Here is an 18,050-nt window from a genome sequence, read left to right on the forward strand (position 1 = left end):
ACATCCCTGTCCCACGTTTTTACACTCCTCCCCTGCGTTTCCCCTCACACCGTATCTTGCATTCTCATTGGCTATTCGACAAAGCATTCATTGCCAGTTGGGCGACTCGTCCAGATACAGTATTTGGGGCTTTCCCAAACTGTTGATACAAGGTTGGAAGCGATGCTGAAACACCTGAACTCGTTTTTGGGCATTTTCCCACTGGGCAGACTCAGTACCATCCAACGGCTGTACTACTATTAGATAAAATAAAGAACCAATGAGAGAGTTCCAAGCCTGGTCCAAAAAGCATTGATGTAACTACAACAAAGTGACACCTATCTACACTTTTCTTCTCAACCACACAGTAACCTGCTCAGAAAATACTTAAAAAAATCACTCGGATCATCATTCTTTTATTATTTCTTTATTCAGATTAACAGAACGATCACAAAGTTACCAAATGAAGAGCACACACTGAAGCTGAGGGATCGAGCCATTAGGACCCTCACCATCTCTCAGAGGGGCAGGACACATCAGAGAGATCTCCAATCATGTCTGAGAAATGCAGTCAGGATTTGTGTAGTGTTTGGAAACATTTTAGCTTTTAGATCAAGCACCTGAAGTGAGCTCCATTTAATCTCCTTTATCATTGCAATTATCCTTGTATAGTGTTTTAAATTGACATATTTTTAGTAGCAGCACTAGATTCAGTGCTACCTTAAAAAAAGATTTAATAGAAGTGTTGAAGACTGAACTCTGACTGACTTTTCAAGATCATTAAACAGTTCATCTGCTCACAGTGGGGGGTTTTGGGTGTATGCTATTTTCTTTAGTTCTGTATGTGATGTTGTTGCCTTCTGTTTTGTGCAGTAAAATCTCAGTAAACGACTCGCAGGAGGAAATGCCAGTGTATAGGAAGGATTTTGTAAACAACCTGGTAAACTGGACGCTGAGAGATGTTGGGGAGCCCTGCTACAGAGGCTAAATCTCTCAAATATGGACACAAGCTAAAACTGGTCTAAATGAACCAGCTTTGCCTTTTTTAACTGATTTACAGTGTATATAATGGTGTTTATAATCTGTACACACATACACACGATCAGCTGGATTTACTCTAGTATTAGTATTTTCCGTTTATATTTCCTCATTTATGAGGATTTTGGTCACACAGATAAAAGTTAAAACTGAACGGATCAGAGACCAAAGGCAACAACATTTCCTCATTATTACAAGCACTGACGGAGATGGAGGGGAATCGACTATAAGTGATAAGAGTTGGAGCATAAGTATTGATGCCTACAATAACACGGCTTACAAAACAAGAACAATAACTAGCTACTGCACTCAGGGAGTGGGATTTAATAAAAAGGGGGGAAACATATTTAATGAAAAAAGAAAAAATAAGATCCCAGCAGGTAGAAAATGGTTTGGTCAAAGGCAAACGGAGCCACACCGAGACTGAGGTTCATGGCTGCTTATAGGGTTATGAGACCAATCCATCTTCACCAAAACCAGCAGGGGGTCAGGAATGCATGTAAAGGAATGAAAATAGGGTGGGCACGCCCATTTAAACAGTAACTGAACCCATTTATTTGCCTCACGGAAACTTGAGTCACGTTGAATATTTGTGAGATTTACATGAAACGCCATCAGTGTGAACGGAGGAACAACAAAAGAAGATGAAGGATAAAAGAAAGCCCATTCTGCACCTCCAAAATTCATGGAGCCTTCACTCATTCATCTTTACTCCTCCACCTCTCTACAGACTCACTGATCGACTGACTGACTAAGAAAGACCGGCAAGACCAGCGCTAGCAGCGCGTCTCGTAGATGCCGCTCCGGCCGATGTACCGCACCCATTTGATCACATCATGGTCGCTGTAGTTCAGTTTTGGCTCAAACACCTTCAAGTAGCGCACCTTCAGTCCAGACGGAGCAAACGGCACCTAAGAGAGAGAGACAAGAGAACATGACATTGTTTTATCATGATTTAATATAATACGATTTTCACCGAACATGTTTTGTGCAGCTTTGCTTGATTTATTTTGTTACCTTTTAAAATATTTTAATTACAAGTAAGATTCTGAGTGTATTTTAATACAGTGTTACTTTGAAACTCAACCTCAATTAGTTCTGGGAGTGGCGTTGAGTTTAAAAGACGTTGAGTTTCAAGGTATTTTTTTCCCATAAGGATGTTTGAGAAACCTGTTAATGCATTCCATGGTCCTGTGGAACTGCATGTATTTTAGTCTAATGTAAAATAATGGGGTTGTTTTTGACACTTATACACTGAAAATAACACATTTTTAAAAATAACAATTAAGACAGTTGAAAATTACAAAAAAAATAAAAATAAAAAAAATAAAACCTCATGAAAAAAAAACGAACCCAACTTTTGATGCAAAAGTGCACGCAACATCCCATAGGAAACAACGGCACAGCATGCCCTAATGCTTACCCCTTTGTTACATCACACGCACTTATAGTTTAGAGGAAATGTCGAGTTTAAGGGTACAAATTTCTCGACAAATGGCATTTAGTTTCAAAGATTTCGAGTTTAGGGGACGTCGAGTTACAAGGTACGACTGTACTAGATTTCATTGTTTTTGGATTGTTGTTTTTTCATTGTTAATTCTAATTTAATATTAGTAATTGTTACAAGGTGCTGAGGTGACACAGTGGTAAAATACTCTAGCTCGTTATCTCTGAAATTTAAACCCAACACTCAGCTGTGCTATCAGCCACGTGTCTACAAAGACATGATTGGCAATATTCAAGAGGGATGGAGGGTGTGGGGAGATTGGCACCCTGTCAAAGGTATTCCTACCTTGCGCCCAATGTTTCCAGATTAAACCAAACCCGAGGCAACCATGACCAGGATTAAGTAGATCAATTATATACAAAATATACAAAAAGCACACATGGGCGCTAAACTGACCTCAAAGTTCATGGAGATGGGTGGACGAGCCCACTTCTTCTTGTCGTTGGTGGGTAGCAGCTCAATCTCAGCACTGATCTGAGACTCCTTCATACCAGCCATACGCTTGATTCTACATACCCAAAAAGAACACATGGGTCAAGTTAAAGTTAACTATTATAAACCAGTAAACCAATATAACAAGGAGAATGTACGCAGGTGGGACTCACTTCCACACAATGGCATTCTCACTGGCCTTGTACTTGGCTTTTCCCTTCATGCAGATCACCTGCACGCCACTGGTGTTGAGAGGGGTGGGGATGTGCACCTGAGGAAACGTTAAATAATCATACAATAATCAATCAGTGGTGGGTTTCAGGTTCTTATAGTACAACATATGGCCAAACGTATGGGGACTTAATTAAACTTCCTCTTAATAATAAAGCTCAGGTGTTTCCTGTTCCAACATGACTGTGTTCAATGGACAAAGCAAGATTTAAAACAATAATGATCTGTATGATGAGTTGGTGGGGAGGAGCTTCAGTGGCCTGCACCGAGCCCTGACCTCAACCCAACTCAACCCCACAAATGCTGTTTTGACTAAACAGGCAAAAAATTCCCAGAGAGACACTTAAAAATTTTTTTAAACCCTCCCAGATGAGTGGAGGCTGTTATAGAGGCAACAAAAGGAAATGGGAAGGAAAGGGGAAGAGGGTCTGAGGTAACTCCATAAATATATATATATTTTTTTATAGTGAATGCATTTGACTGACCTCGATCTTCTGAGCAAGCAGCGATGGTTTGAAATTGGACTTGATGACCACCTTCACCTCCAGTTTGGTGCGTCCCACCTCTCTGACCAGCGGGATGACACGGAACGGCAGGATGATATCCTTAGTGGTGCGATATCTACAGAAAGGGCAAACAGCCAGGTGACCACTAGTTAAAAGAAAGCATGCGCACTGACATTATGCTTACATATTTTGTTCCTCTTTATATGAACCAAACACAGCTCCATGCACACAAACACACCCACCTCATGAGCTCGTACTCTCCATCCGGTGGGATGAAGCTGATGCTGCGCTCAGAGTCGAACTTGCTCAGTCGTACACACTGGTGGAAGGTGCAGTCATCGATAGCTATGGACTGTTTTCCACTGCTGCAGGACACAGAGGATACACACTTAACACGGCAGAAGGGCGAGGTATTGGCAAAGCCAGCTATTAAGGCTCGAATGTAGCGAGGCCAGACTTTTTTTTTTCTTGCATTTGAGGAAAGTAATTGAAAACCAGTGTCTACAATAGGTGATGAAACTGAATGCGGCCATTCCCATGTTCACACACACACACACACACACACCCACACCCTGCTCGGCTCCAGGGGCGCAGTGCAATGGCGACCCTGTGCTTTGACTCCAGCTTCCAAACAAGTGGGTAAAAAAATAAAAATAAAAAAAAAATAATAAAAAATAAAAAATACATACTTACACGTGTATCTGAACATATGACAAATGATGGCATTTACTTTTACTTCCTGTACAGAGATTTATTCCAATGCTACAGGCTCACACCTTATACAAAATATCATATTGAATTCTACAGCAATGTTCTAATCTGCTGATTAATACTCATTCCCGGCTGCGTTCCAAATGGCATCCTATGTTTAACAATAAAACTTTAAGTGCACTAACTAGACTTTTTCGCTCTGATTATTTTTAGAGCGTAGCTTGATTTTTCTAGTTTATCACCCTTACCTCTTGCCAGCATCGTCAGTGGTGCTCCCTTTGCCCTGCTTATCGATGACGATCTTGTCGTTCATGCCGAACTTGCACTCAGGCATTCCGCTCAGGTAGCTTTTCATAACCACACGGCCTGAGACATGAGCACTCAGCACCTGACCTGCACACACAGCCAATCACAGCACTGATTATGAAGTAAAATCAAATCAGGTGTGTGTAGTCGGTTCTCATTTAATCACATTTATTCTGTGCCGGAAGACACAAGGAGTTGAGAAGCGTTACCCTGTGGCGACATGAGCAGGTTCACACTTTCTAAAACGTCCAGGAACAGTTCGTTGCGACGGTACTTAATGCCCTCGCGCCTCCATCCGATCTGTCCGGTCACCTGACTGGTGATCTGCGACTGCTCCTCTTTAGTCTGGAAGTAAACAGAGAAAGAGAACGTCAAGCAATAATTCCAGCCATTTAAGCCCTTTTACTTTCTGATACACTATATGACCAAAATTATGTGAGCAACCCAACGAATCACTGAGCTCATGATTAATATTTATTAGTATTAATATTTATTAAGATTTTGACGTCATGTTTTACACACTTTGGTTACATTCATGACAGGAACGGTAGTTACTCATTACACAAGACTCATCAGTTCACAAGTTTTAATATCACACACAGTCATGGACAATTTTGTATCTCCAATTTACCTCACTTGCACGTCTTTGGACTGTGGGAGGAAACCTGAGCTCCTAGAGGAAACCCACACAGACACGGAGAAAGGACCAGGACTGCTTCACTTAGGAATCGAACCCAGAACCTTCTTGCTGTGAGGAGACAGTGCTATCCACTGAGCCACCCAAAACAATTAGATAAAATAAATAATATGCTTTTAGCTTTGCGACTGCACTATGGCCTTAAGCCCACTGGATACCTATGGGATGCACTGGAATGCCGAATGCAAACCAGACATTCTCAGTCAACGATGCCTGACTTGGAAATGCTTTTTTGACTTAATGTGCACAATTTTTGACTGACATATTGCTGGATATTGTGAGAATAAGTTATTAACTGTGAAAAGAGAGCAACTCTATGATTTTGGGTGGAGTCCATTAACCAGTGTTCACATGCTTTATGCAGTATAGTGTGTGTAGAACACAAAGCAAACTGTTTTGCTGTACAGTACTTACATGATGCTGGAAGGTGGTGGTGGGGAACAGTTGTCAGACCAGGTGATGAGACATAGGGGAGAAAAATACAGTTAGATGAGGTGAAGAGACATTTTCGGTAGCTCAAGTAATACAGTGTAGTTCACCTGGGTGGAACCTTTTGCATATAAATATTGGATTGTCTTTGATATTGCAAGCATGATGTCCAATAAATCAAGCACTGGGACCGTGAGATTTCCTAAGCATGGAGAACATGAACTCTACTGCAGATGTGAAACATAAAACACTCTCAGCAAGCCAAACCTCGGCTATTTTACCAAAGTGTGTCATGGCTGGGTTTCTAACAGGCACAACTTGTCACATCTGACTGTTGGGAGGTCGACAGGGTTTCTCCTAAATGATGAGAAAACTGCGACCTCTGCTGTCTGGTTGAGGTTCCTGCACTAGTGATGGGGTACGTTTAGTGATCTGAAGTGCAGAACTTTTGTCTTGGCACCCACCTGGCTCTTAATACCCTGTTGAGTGATGAAGGTTTTCAGTGCTCCAGTCTCAGAGTTCTGTGGGTAGCCAAAGTCCAGAATCTCTACAGAAAGGAAAAAGACCAGAATTAATCTTTCACTGCATGGACACTGACCAAACTCAACCTTTATTTAATATGTATGTGCATTCAGCCTTGCAGAAATTTCTGCTCAAAGCGCTTTGGACATAAAACAACAATTTTTTTGCTCCTGTTTGCTCTCGGCTGCTTCTATAGTGGATTGTTCTGGTCTGCATACCAGACTTGGCACTGTTTAGAGAATGCCCTTCCTGACACAATCCTCCTTATTTTATCAGAGACTGGCACTAAGAATGCACTAATAATACAACCAAAGCAATCATAGGAATGTCAGAAGTGTCAGGTTTCTGATTTTCTCTGTTTGAAGTACTAGCTTTGGTCATGACGTTTATATTTATTGACCTGTTGTATTTAATGCCATGCTACACAGCTCTTTTAAATTTACTAGATTAAAAGCTTGTTGACAAGAAACTAAGTGATGCTGGTCTGATAATTATCAGGTTAAAAAATGGCAAAATTATATTAATTGCTAATAGGACATTATTGCTTAGATTTTTTGAGAATGAACACCAGAATAAAGCTTTATCGCTTTGCTACAACTATTGTCTCAACACTGGGTTGCTCGATAGGACAGCTTTTGATTATCTTAAAATCTAGTTCAGCCAAGCTTGAACTTAAAAATATATCATGCTAATATGAGTAAACAATAAGTAAACAATCAAAATATTCTCAAATGTAGTCATTTTGTTTTGCCACTGGAATGCCTGACATGCTAATACACTGTTTACACACCACAATGCAGAATTCACTCTTAACAAAACTCAAATACACTTTTATACGATTTTTTTTAGCCCTGATCATAAATACAGTAATGAGATTTTAAACTGTAACAAAAGTTCAGATCTTAAGTTTTATAGGAGTACAGATGTAGGGTAAGAAAGATTCAGTTCATTGTGTCATGAGGTCCTCAGTGGGTGAAGATGCTGCTCTGCGTGCGCAGTATTTTCTTTAGGCTTTGATTTTCTCATCAGCAAGTCATAAAAATCAAAACCTAAAAAAACCACAGCACAACAGAAACTCCAGCTGCTGCCTGGAAGAAAAATGAACTCCTGGGATGCTGGATGTAATTACAGAATGTAGATGTATTAAACAGAAAGAAAAACTGAGCAGAAACAATCCAATCCTGCAACTGATAGATAAGAACAGCAGCTATTCTTTTACTCAATTATTAAAAGGAATAGAGATGCATGAGTACCGATACTGGTATTGGGTATTTGCCCGATACCGCGCTCATTAACTCGTACTCGTACTCGCAAACGAGGCTCCGATACTAAACATCCGATACCGTGTGCCTAGCGCACGTTGCTGCGTTATGCCTAGTTCACACTACACGATTTTTGCCCTGATTTTTGCTTGGCGGCTGGTCAGCGCTAGATTTGCCGGCTCGGGAGCAACTCGGCGTTCGCTCGGCGATCAAAACTCAGCTCTCGATCGCTAAGTGCGAACTATCCAACAACTCGATCCGACCGGCTCACCGAGCGCTCGGATCGAGTTTTCTAGCATGTCAGATATCTGATCCAATAGGTATTGGTATCGGTATCGACAAGTACAAAAATACATGTACTTGTACTCGGTTGGGAAAAAATGGTATTGAGGCATCCCTAAAAAGAATAATTATTTCTCAAAAGTCACCATGGGTTACTTCCAAACTGTTCGAGATGTACTATTGTGTTTTACTGCTGTTTCACCAGAGCGCCGCACTTATTTTCATGCAATACTCATCATTCTGAACTTGCAGAACAAGCAACATCCAAACTTCTGGGAAAGATGCTCTGCAGCTATGGATGTAATAGATGTCTTCATTGAGCAGCATGTAGGCCACACTTCACAGTTATAATAATATTATTAATACTGCAAATGGTGTTGAATGTTTTAGAATGTGTTTTAGACATAAAGAAATCAAATGTAATGTGGCACCAAATCTCTACCCTGTCGATCAGTGACCCCAGCCTAAAGCAGCCTATAGCAATTTCTCCCTCACTTCAGTAATCATACAACTGTCTAATCAAACACAAAATGAAATGGCAGATAAAAGTAAATGCAGAAGAGGTACATGGACAAACGATATCTAATTACACGCCATAATATTTTTGGGCGCTCTCAGGGTTAGAATCTCGGCCGGCTGGGCATTTACACGCCAAGACAGTCTGAAAAGGAATGGGGAGTGGCCAAAGCCCTGTGACACATTGGCACCCTGTCCAGGGTATTCCAACACTGTGCTAGCCACAACCCTGACCAGGATAAAGCAGGAAGGAGGAAATGACGGTGAAGAACACTAATAGTAAAAATGAAGGGCAGTTTACCATCCAACAGCTCGTAGATCAACACAAAGTTGTTCTTGATGTTCTCCTCGCTGATCTTGCCAAAGTAGGCCGTCATGACATCGCACATCTTGTACAGGAACTCAAACACCATGGCTGCGTTGACATTCTGCTTGGTAACAGCAGCCAGCCAGATGTTGGAGCGTTTGACATGAAAGAAGCTGGTGCGAGCGATGTTGGTGACGGGTGAGCGCACCTGCTGTCGGGCGTGGATCACGTTCACGCGGAACGCGTCCACTGCATTCCTCCTGCAATCAGCACACAACCACAAATCAGTACTGAAAAAAGTCTGGAAAGGGAAGCAAGACAAGACAAGGATAAACGAGACACAATTAGCAGAGTCGAAGGATGCAGTTGGACGAAGGATACCTTGTCTGGCACTGTGTAAAGTGACTGGCTGAGGCAGCGGATTAGCATGACTCTCCATGTGCGCTAAAGCTCTGTGTGAGGCTTCACCACTGGTCAGTGTATAAGAAGCAGCTGACTTGTGCTGCTAACTTAACACATTAGCCATGACCACTGTTCTCCTGTTTAGCAGTGGTTTGCACCTTGCAACTCTGCCATGTATGCCATTTTTACCCTCTCTTATTGTGGAATTGTTTACAAACACTTTAAATGAGGTGAGGCATGCAGTTCTTTAGATGTTTGTCTGGGATTGTTTGTGACCTCCTGGTTAAGTCCTGAAAGCACTGTCTACAGATCATAATAATTATATTAATTATTATTATATATATTATTATTGTTATTTAATTTATCCCTTGATGCCCAACAACATTTTTGAAAATTATTTACATTTATTGTGGATCCTGCGACAGCCATGGCCGGGCATCATGGCACTGACTGACTGGGATTAGGCTGCGTTCCCACAGATTCTTGTTGGTGCGTCTGTGTGTTTATTAGAAGAAATAGCTGTGATCAGCCTCGGCTTCCTTTCCTTCATTGTCCTGAGTGACTGAATCTGAGCTTCTGATTGGCTGATTCATGATTGTGTCATGTAGCATTTTGGCAAAATTTTATAACCTTTGACTTCAACTTTTTGCATACGTGATGCTTGCCGTGCATTTTTAAACCCTGGGAACAGCCGTGTAAACACTTTACAAGCCACAGCGTTGTACAGACCTGTTGTAACCATAGCAACACAACCAAGAGCAGTGACTGATATTTAAGCAACAGAACACTCGAGGTCGTGTGTTATCGCGAATAACATCACGGCTGTGATTTGCCGTTTTACACAACAGTTTTTACAAAATAAAGAAAGAAAATAAATCAAAGAAGCCCTGAATTTCATAATAAATATGCTTTAATATCGACAATACCTTCCGCCAAAAAGTAGTTCCACAACGAATATAAAGTTTAACAGCAGACATCCCAAGTTGCAAAAACTCATTTCAGGGAGGTAAGAAGAACCTCCGAAGGGGAAAAAAAAAAGAAGTAAAAACCTCTTGCACACACCAAAGGATTATGGGTGATAACATGACTTTTAGGAGCTGCTAACTGGGCTATTAAGCTAACTGTTCGTGTTACAAACACATTAATGTTCCCTACATAGTGCACTAGATTGTGTATCAGATCACAGATTTATGTTCCCTATATAGTGCACTAGATTGTATATCAGATAACGCATTCATGTTCACTACTTAGTGCACTAGACAACATATTAGACAATTGATTTATGTTCCCTACACAGTACGCTAGATTGTACAGGTCCTTCTCAAAAAATTAGCATATTGTGATAAAGTTCATTATTTTCCATAATGTAATGATAAAAATTAAACTTTCATATATTTTAGATTCATTGCACACCAACTGAAATATTTCAGGTCTTTTATTGTTTTAATACTGATGATTTTGGCATACAGCTCATGAAAACCCAACATTCCTATCTCAAAACATTAGCATATCATGAAAAGGTTCTCTAAACGAGCTATTAACCTAATCATCTGAATCAACGAATTAACTCTAAACACCTGCAAAAGATTCCTGAGGCTTTTAAAAACTCCCAGCCTGGTTCATTACTCAAAACTGCAATCATGGGTAAGACTGCCGACCTGACTGCTGTCCAGAAGGCCATCATTGACACCCTCAAGCAAGAGGGTAAGACACAGAAAGAAATTTCTGAACGAATAGGCTGTTCCCAGAGTGCTGTATCAAGGCACCTCAGTGGGAAGTCTGTGGGAAGGAAAAAGTGTGGCAGAAAACGCTGCACAACGAGAAGAGGTGACCGGACCCTGAGGAAGATTGTGGAGAAGGGCCGATTCCAGACCTTGGGGGACCTGCGGAAGCAGTGGACTGAGTCTGGAGTAGAAACCTCCAGAGCCACCGTGCACAGGCGTGTGCAGGAAATGGGCTACAGGTGCCGCATTCCCCAGGTCAAGCCACTTTTGAACCAGAAACAGCGGCAGAAGCGCCTGACCTGGGCTACAGAGAAGCAGCACTGGACTGTTGCTCAGTGGTCCAAAGTACTGTTTTCGGAAATCAAGGTGCCAGAGTCTGGAGGAAGACTGGGGAGAAGGAAATGCCAAAATGCCTGAAGTCCAGTGTCAAGTACCCACAGTCAGTGATGGTCTGGGGTGCCATGTCAGCTGCTGGTGTTGGTCCACTGTGTTTTATCAAGGGCAGGGTCAATGCAGCTAGCTATCAGGACATTTTGGAGCACTTCATGCTTCCATCTGCTGAAAAGCTTTATGGAGATGAAGATTTCATTTTTCAGCACGACCTGGCACCTGCTCACAGTGCCAAAACCACTGGTGAATGGTTTACTGACCATGGTATTACTGTGCTCAATTGGCCTGCCAACTTTCCTGACCTGAACCCCATAGAGAATCTGTGGGATATTGTGAAGAGAAAGTTGAGAGACACAAGACCCAACACTCTGGATGAGCTTAAGGCCGCTATCGAAGCATCCTGGGCCTCCATAACACCTCAGCAGTGCCACAGGCTGATTGCCTCCATGCCACGCCGCATTGAAGCAGTCATTTCTGCAAAAGGATTCCCGACCAAGTATTGAGTGCATAACTGAACATAATTATTTGAAGGTTGACTTTTTTTGTATTAAAAACACTTTTCTTTTATTGGTCGGATGAAATATGCTAATTTTTTGAGTTGGTGTGCAATGAATCTAAAATATATGAAAGTTAAATTTTTATCATTACATTATGGAAAATAATGAACTTTATCACAATATGCTAATTTTTTGAGAAGGACCTGTATATCAGATAACGGATTTAAAACACGATCGGGGAAAAAAGTCTCCTGCGTGCGCGTTTGTGTGCATGCAGCTTGTCGTTACTGGCAACGCGTCAGCGGAGTAATACAGTTGTGGTGTGAAAAGGCCGTGCTGTTATCACGAATATCAGCACGGTTAGAACGCTTCTCAACCAATCAGATTGTAAGGTCGGAACTAACTGTTGTATAATTTGTAATTATTTTTATGTTGTAAATTACATTTTCATGGAAAAACTAAACAAACACCACATGATTGATGTAAATGGTGTAGACATATTTCAGATGATGATTGATTTAGTGAAAGCTTTTTTTGTCATGTGGATTTCAGGCCACTCATTCACGCCTCATGCGTTAGTGATAAGAGGAACAGGAAGTGTCTGTTAAAGTGTGTGTGGTGTAGATAGAGGATACACAAGCTAAAACGTTGTTGGATTCCCATCTTAGGGACACAAGCTGCAAACAAAAGCATATTTTATCATGGACAGAAGAAATGTACCCATTTTGTTGCTTATTCTCTCCTTTTCTCTGTGCATAATGCTGCAGGCAAAACACTGCATAGAGCCTGAGATCTCCAGTTCTAATCTCAGCAGTGCTATCGACCTGGCCGGGTGTCCATCAGATGCAACTGACTGAGTCTGATGAAGGGAAGGTTGAATTGAGTTTCACCCAGTTGCCACTGCAGCTGGTCAAGGTGACTGTATGAGCAGTAAAAGGTTCACATGGGCAGAATAATGTTCCGTACCTGATCCGATTCCACGTGGGAACCTGCCAAAGATTACAAGAGGGAATCCAAAAACATGACAGGACCCAGACCCGGGTTGCCAGATCTGTATAGACTGAGATGTATAAATATCATGGTTACCTAGTAATCCAACTCAACCACCCATGTTGAACATCCCATTATAAAACCATGGGCGTTATTATAGGGTGACCCCCGTTTATAGATTTTGGAGTGTCTGTGGGAATTAGATCAAAAAAGTATTCAGGTGATGACAATGGATGAGGAAGCGCTTCCAATCACCATTTCTTTCCATCCCAAAAGGTGCTCAATAGAGTTAAAGGTTACTTATGGATCCTTCTAAATCCCTGTGCCTTGAACATTGTACTCACCCTATATCATCACGGTAGACGCGGGAGATCAGCACCTCACCCTTGTGGTTGTAGATGAAAAGTCCTCCGATCATGGTGCCAGCTTCTCTCAGTGCTCACAGGCCATGGTGGAAACCTGGACAGAGGAAACCAAAATAAACACACACATAACAGCAAACCAGTAACAGTGCAGCACTGCCGTGCTGGTGTTTCTATTTCAAGCTTGTATTTGCATGTAAGCTGAACACAAAGTTTGGCAGTAAAACCAGGCAGGTAATCAAAGGGGGGCAGATTTGTTTGATGGTCGAGCAGAAAGGCCTGGCATGTGGAGATGTGATATACTCCTATAACAAACAGTTTCCAACCTTTGTGAAGGACACAAAAAACTAATTTGAATGCACCTTTGCTTTTGCAGCTCTTTTTAGGACGATGAAGGTTGGTATTTCTCCCTCTTTTTCTACCAATCAGTGATTTCCAATATCCAATAAAATTACAGCTCAATTTGCACGACCCTGCCCCAAAAGAGGAAAGCCACAGACTAGCGTGCAGTCTCCAACAGCTTCTTTTCACCTGTCAGCAGTGGAGTCTCACAGAGAACCCCTATGAAACGGTCGTGCAGAAGCCTTGACCAGAAAGCAAATGCAATGAAATCTCAACAACCCTACTTCCTTAGTGCAACAAATTGTGATGTTAGCTGTCTGGCCAGGTTGATAGCATTGAGACTCAAGCTCAAGTTCTTGAGGTTTCCACAGTGATAGGCCACAGCAGAATTAAATTTAAGTAAAAATAAAGTAATCCTTTACATTAAAATACAGTTTAAACAGTAAATGGTCCTTAATGCTGGAAGCTAATTTACCAACCTGGAAGACTAGAAGTGCCAGCACTGTTACTTTGACCGCAGCAACAAAAATAGTAATAATAATTCTCTGCAGTAGATCAAATTCCAGAACACTTCAACCATTCCTGTGCAAGCTAGTTAAATTCAATATCACTTTTATCTGTGTGAAATTGCCCTCAGCTTCTATGTCGGCAGGGTTATCTCCTGCATTTCAAGGCTGTGATGTGGATTAGTTTGCAAAAAAGTTATTCATTCTTCATTAGAAAGAAAAAAAATAAGAAATTTAGAAACAAAATTTATCAAATAAAAATTACAAGTGATCACACACACACACACACACACACACACACACACACACACACACAGTAGGGATGTAACGATGCACCACAAGATAGTTAAAAATCGGTGCACATGTGCCACGATTCGAATCGGTTATTCATTTAAGATAAATCGATATTTACTTTAAACACTGGCGCTATTCACCTCGCCTGGTTGATGGCACTTCACAAAGTTGCCAAATGGGGGATTTTCCAGCCAAATGTATTTATGTGAGGATACTTTCTATATTTGTATTATTCATTTATTATTCATTTATTTATATAATGTTGGATTTGTTTTAAAATTTCATTTCACTTTTTTTTTTACACAATAAGCATTATTTGGCATAGTTTGTACCTACCTCAGAAATAAAAGGGCATTCATTATTTAGATAAATAAAAGATGAGAACAATTACAGTATTTTACACACACACACACACACACACACACACACACACAGACACAGACACAGACACACAGACACACAGACACACAGACACACACAGACACACACACACACACACAGACACACAGACACACAGACACGTATATTTCCAGCCAAGATAAAATTGACATAAAATGTTGTGTCTCTCAAGGTGGTTTGATTTGGGTTAAAGTAGGACAAATTGGCTCTTTTTAAATGATGGGTCAACCCAAGGGCTACCCAAGGGTAACAAACCACTGGGCCACCTGAACACATCACAGTTTTAATTACCAGTTTGAGAGCTACACCAGTAGATTATCTTGTTTTATTCACAGTGCTCTGACACCCTCAAGTCAAGCTGCTTCGAGACTATTTGACTGTAGACGGTGATGTAAAAAGTGAAGATAACTTGATCATGACGGTTTTTGGTTGGGGAGGCAGCATTTAAAACAGCCAAAATAATAATTGTGAGTTTTATTGTATGCCCTTTTCTCTGCACATGAACGAACAGGCCTTAATAACCAGAGCAATTTCCATAAGCTTTTAAAGAAAGCTGCCTTAATTACAGTATACAGCAGCGTTACTGTGTGGTATCACCATAATCTCCTCTACAGCATAAACTGAGGAAATGAGATATTTCCCACCGATATGAAATACACCTGGGTGGAATTAGGCAGAGACTTGGTTCTCGGTTCTCTCTATCTCTGTACTGATACACTATGTTCTATGGTAAAAAGTGTCAACAGGTGTATCAACTATGATTGTCTGATCCAACAAAAAGTGAAACAAAATTATGTACGATTATGTAACCAGCACAAGCACTGCAACTGGCATTCATAATAAGTAGGAAAAATCTTAATCCACCAGAAAAGAGCACAAGTACATCAGTAAGTCAAAAATAAACAGAAAGTTGAGTCAAAGCATTTAGATTCATTGTAGTCTGTACAGATTTTTTTGTTGAGGACGGGAGAAGGACAAGACATGGTGCAGTGGTAGCTTAGCGGTCATGGTACTGGACTACTGGTCGGAAGGTCGCTGATTCAAGTACCACCACAGCCCTGTTGCCACTTTTGGGTCCCTGAGCATCTCATCTGTGTAAAATGTGCAGCATTCTCTTTTCCAGGTCTCCTATTTTACTCGTATCTGCCACTACAACTCCCCTGCAGCTTGCCACAGATTAACACCTGCCCCTCCGACACGAGTGCAGTTGCCAACTGCTTCACCAGTGTTGGATTATTACAGAGCATGCTATACCCTATTTGTTCTGGCACTACTCGTTCTGATGCATCGACCAGACAGCATTAAAGAAATCCAATCCAACTCTGCCCCTCTTTGATATCTAGACTGGTAGCACTGGAAGGTTGAACTGAAAAGCTGGAACTCTCAGTGATGGTGGGTTAGTGCATTAGACTTCAGCACCACCTAAGCAGCCCATTACAGTTTTAGTCTGGTGCTGTACCTGTGCACTAATGAAGCTTTATTGTCTTTTGTTTCAGCACTTTGGTCAGTGCCCAACCTTACTAAGAGAAAGTAATCCCCACAGTCGTATTCCAAACTCTAATGGGGTGGGGTTTCCAGACGAAGGGTTTACTGAATATCAATGTCCATGGTTTGGGGTTAAATTGTTGTCATGCGTGCATTATGCCTGCAATACTAGAAAAGATTACTGAAATAAAACATATATTAAATGCATTTAATTAAAGTAAAAAAAAAAAAAACATCAGATCTGTAGAACTGGACCAAAATAATGGGTGTGCAGTCTAAGGTCAAAGCTTGCGTAATGTAATAACTGAGATATTCATTCACATACAGGTTTTAGTCGAAAATTTGTTTCGTTGCTATAAAATAGACAAAAATATAAATAATTAACACGTTGACAAAGAAAACACAATGTTATATTTGACCTTAAAGCTGTTTCTGAGAAAAACCGCATCAACCAACATGTCTGCCATTAAAACCGGCCACTCAGTGGCTGTTTTCCAAATAACACCCCAAACGCTTCGGAGTGCACTAGGTAGTGCGTGGAGACCACAACTTCAAAACTAAATTAGTGCACTTATCATAGCATCCAGTTGAATTTAGGATACAGCCTGTGAATTTCTCTAGCTTCCCGAAGAAAAAAAAAAACGCCTACACACGGCTTATATTTGTTTAAAAACGTGCAATAAAGACGTGTTTAACAACTCGACATGACTGAATGAGCTGGTTATAAAATGTAAACTTTAATTTCAAAACACAAATCAGCACCATACGTAAAAAATAACATTATTAGCTAAGATGTCTGCCTGACCGGAAAATGTTTCCATCAGTGCGGGTGGATAGCACTGAGCCGGGACACGACCGAGCTTTAAATCTCTCTAAAATAATAAAAACATTACTTAAAGGTGTAATTATTTAAATAAAAACTCACCCTCTGACTGTGTTAGTGCCACGAACCCAGGAGGAGTTTGTATTTCTGTGAGACTCTCACACTGAGCTCTGCAGCGCTATCACTAGCGGTCACTGATCACTCATTCCATTCAAGATGGCTTCGTACTCCGCCCTGTAGGCTTAAACACACCCGTTTTCGGGTAGCCCGCCTCTTAAGGCGGTATTGGCTATCTGGTCATCCTAAAGAGGCGTCACGATCCGATTGGACAGTTGGGGTATTAACAGCCAATCAACACGTAGAAAGCGGAACGTGTCGGGAAACGGTTAGGAAAAAATACATAGGTCAGCTGACAGGACGTATAGGCCAGGGGCGTATATACATTTACATTTTTGGCATTTAGCAGACGCTTTTATCCAAAGCGACTTCCAGCACTGTGACAGTACATTGTCTAAGCAATTAAGGGTTAAGGACCTTGCTCAGGGGCCCAACCAGCGACCTTTCGATTACTAGTCCAGTACCTTAACCACTGGGCTACAGCTGCCCTATATATATAGATATATATGATCAGCCATAACATTACAACCACCTCCTTGTTTCTACACTCACGGTCCATTTTATCAGCTCCATTTGCCATATAGAAGCACTTTGTAGTTCTACAATTACTGACTGTAGTCCATCTGTTTCTCTGCATGCTTTGTTAGCCCCCTTTCATGCTGTTCTTCAATGGTCAGGACTCTCCCAGGACCACTACAGAGCAGGTATTATTTAAGTGGTGGATCATTCTCATACCAGCACAACACACACTTGCACACCACCACCATGTCATTGTCACTGCAGTGCTAAGAATAATCCCCCCCCCCAATCTAAGTAAATTAATATGCGAATCTATTGCCGCTCAGGTGGCGCAGCAGTAAAAACACACGCTGGAACCAGAGCTGGGATCTAATATATCGTATCGAATCTCAGCTCTGCCTGCGATTGGCCTGTTGTTCAGATGGCTGGGACTAAGCGTCGGAGGGGGCGTGGGTTAGCTTCGTTTTCCTCAATC

The 18,050-nt window shown here is 41.3% G+C and overlaps 1 protein-coding gene across 1 annotated transcript; it reads right to left on the bottom strand.

Moving 5' to 3' along the window:
• Nucleotides 1–390: 390 nt before the first annotated feature.
• ap2m1b (adaptor related protein complex 2 subunit mu 1b) lies at nt 391–17,138 on the bottom strand. The gene is made up of 12 exons (XM_063005112.1): nt 17,042–17,138; nt 13,073–13,187; nt 8,720–8,985; nt 6,301–6,383; nt 5,822–5,827; nt 4,920–5,055; nt 4,653–4,797; nt 3,936–4,058; nt 3,673–3,808; nt 3,130–3,227; nt 2,921–3,032; nt 391–1,928 (listed from the first exon to the last, which is right to left on the bottom strand). Exons 2-12 carry the CDS (start codon nt 13,144–13,146, stop codon nt 1,794–1,796), a joined length of 1,314 nt encoding a protein of 437 aa, XP_062861182.1. The 5' UTR covers nt 13,147–13,187; nt 17,042–17,138; the 3' UTR covers nt 391–1,793.
• Nucleotides 17,139–18,050: the final 912 nt, after the last annotated feature.

The sequence above is a fragment of the Trichomycterus rosablanca genome, chromosome 11, assembly GCF_030014385.1.
Source record: "Trichomycterus rosablanca isolate fTriRos1 chromosome 11, fTriRos1.hap1, whole genome shotgun sequence".
Taxonomy (NCBI): domain Eukaryota; kingdom Metazoa; phylum Chordata; class Actinopteri; order Siluriformes; family Trichomycteridae; genus Trichomycterus; species Trichomycterus rosablanca.

Bases quoted from the DNA above. Each gene is read 5' to 3' on its own strand.
- ap2m1b (XM_063005112.1), bottom strand. From the start codon at position 13,146: ATGATCGGAGGACTTTTCATCTACAACCACAAGGGTGAGGTGCTGATC. The intron at 8,986-13,072 runs GTGAGTACAATG...TGCTGATTGCAG, and splicing joins GTCTACCGTGATGATATAGG to GAGGAATGCAGTGGACGCGT. The intron at 6,384-8,719 runs GTAAACTGCCCT...TCCTTTCTGTAG, and splicing joins GATCTACGAGCTGTTGGATG to AGATTCTGGACTTTGGCTAC.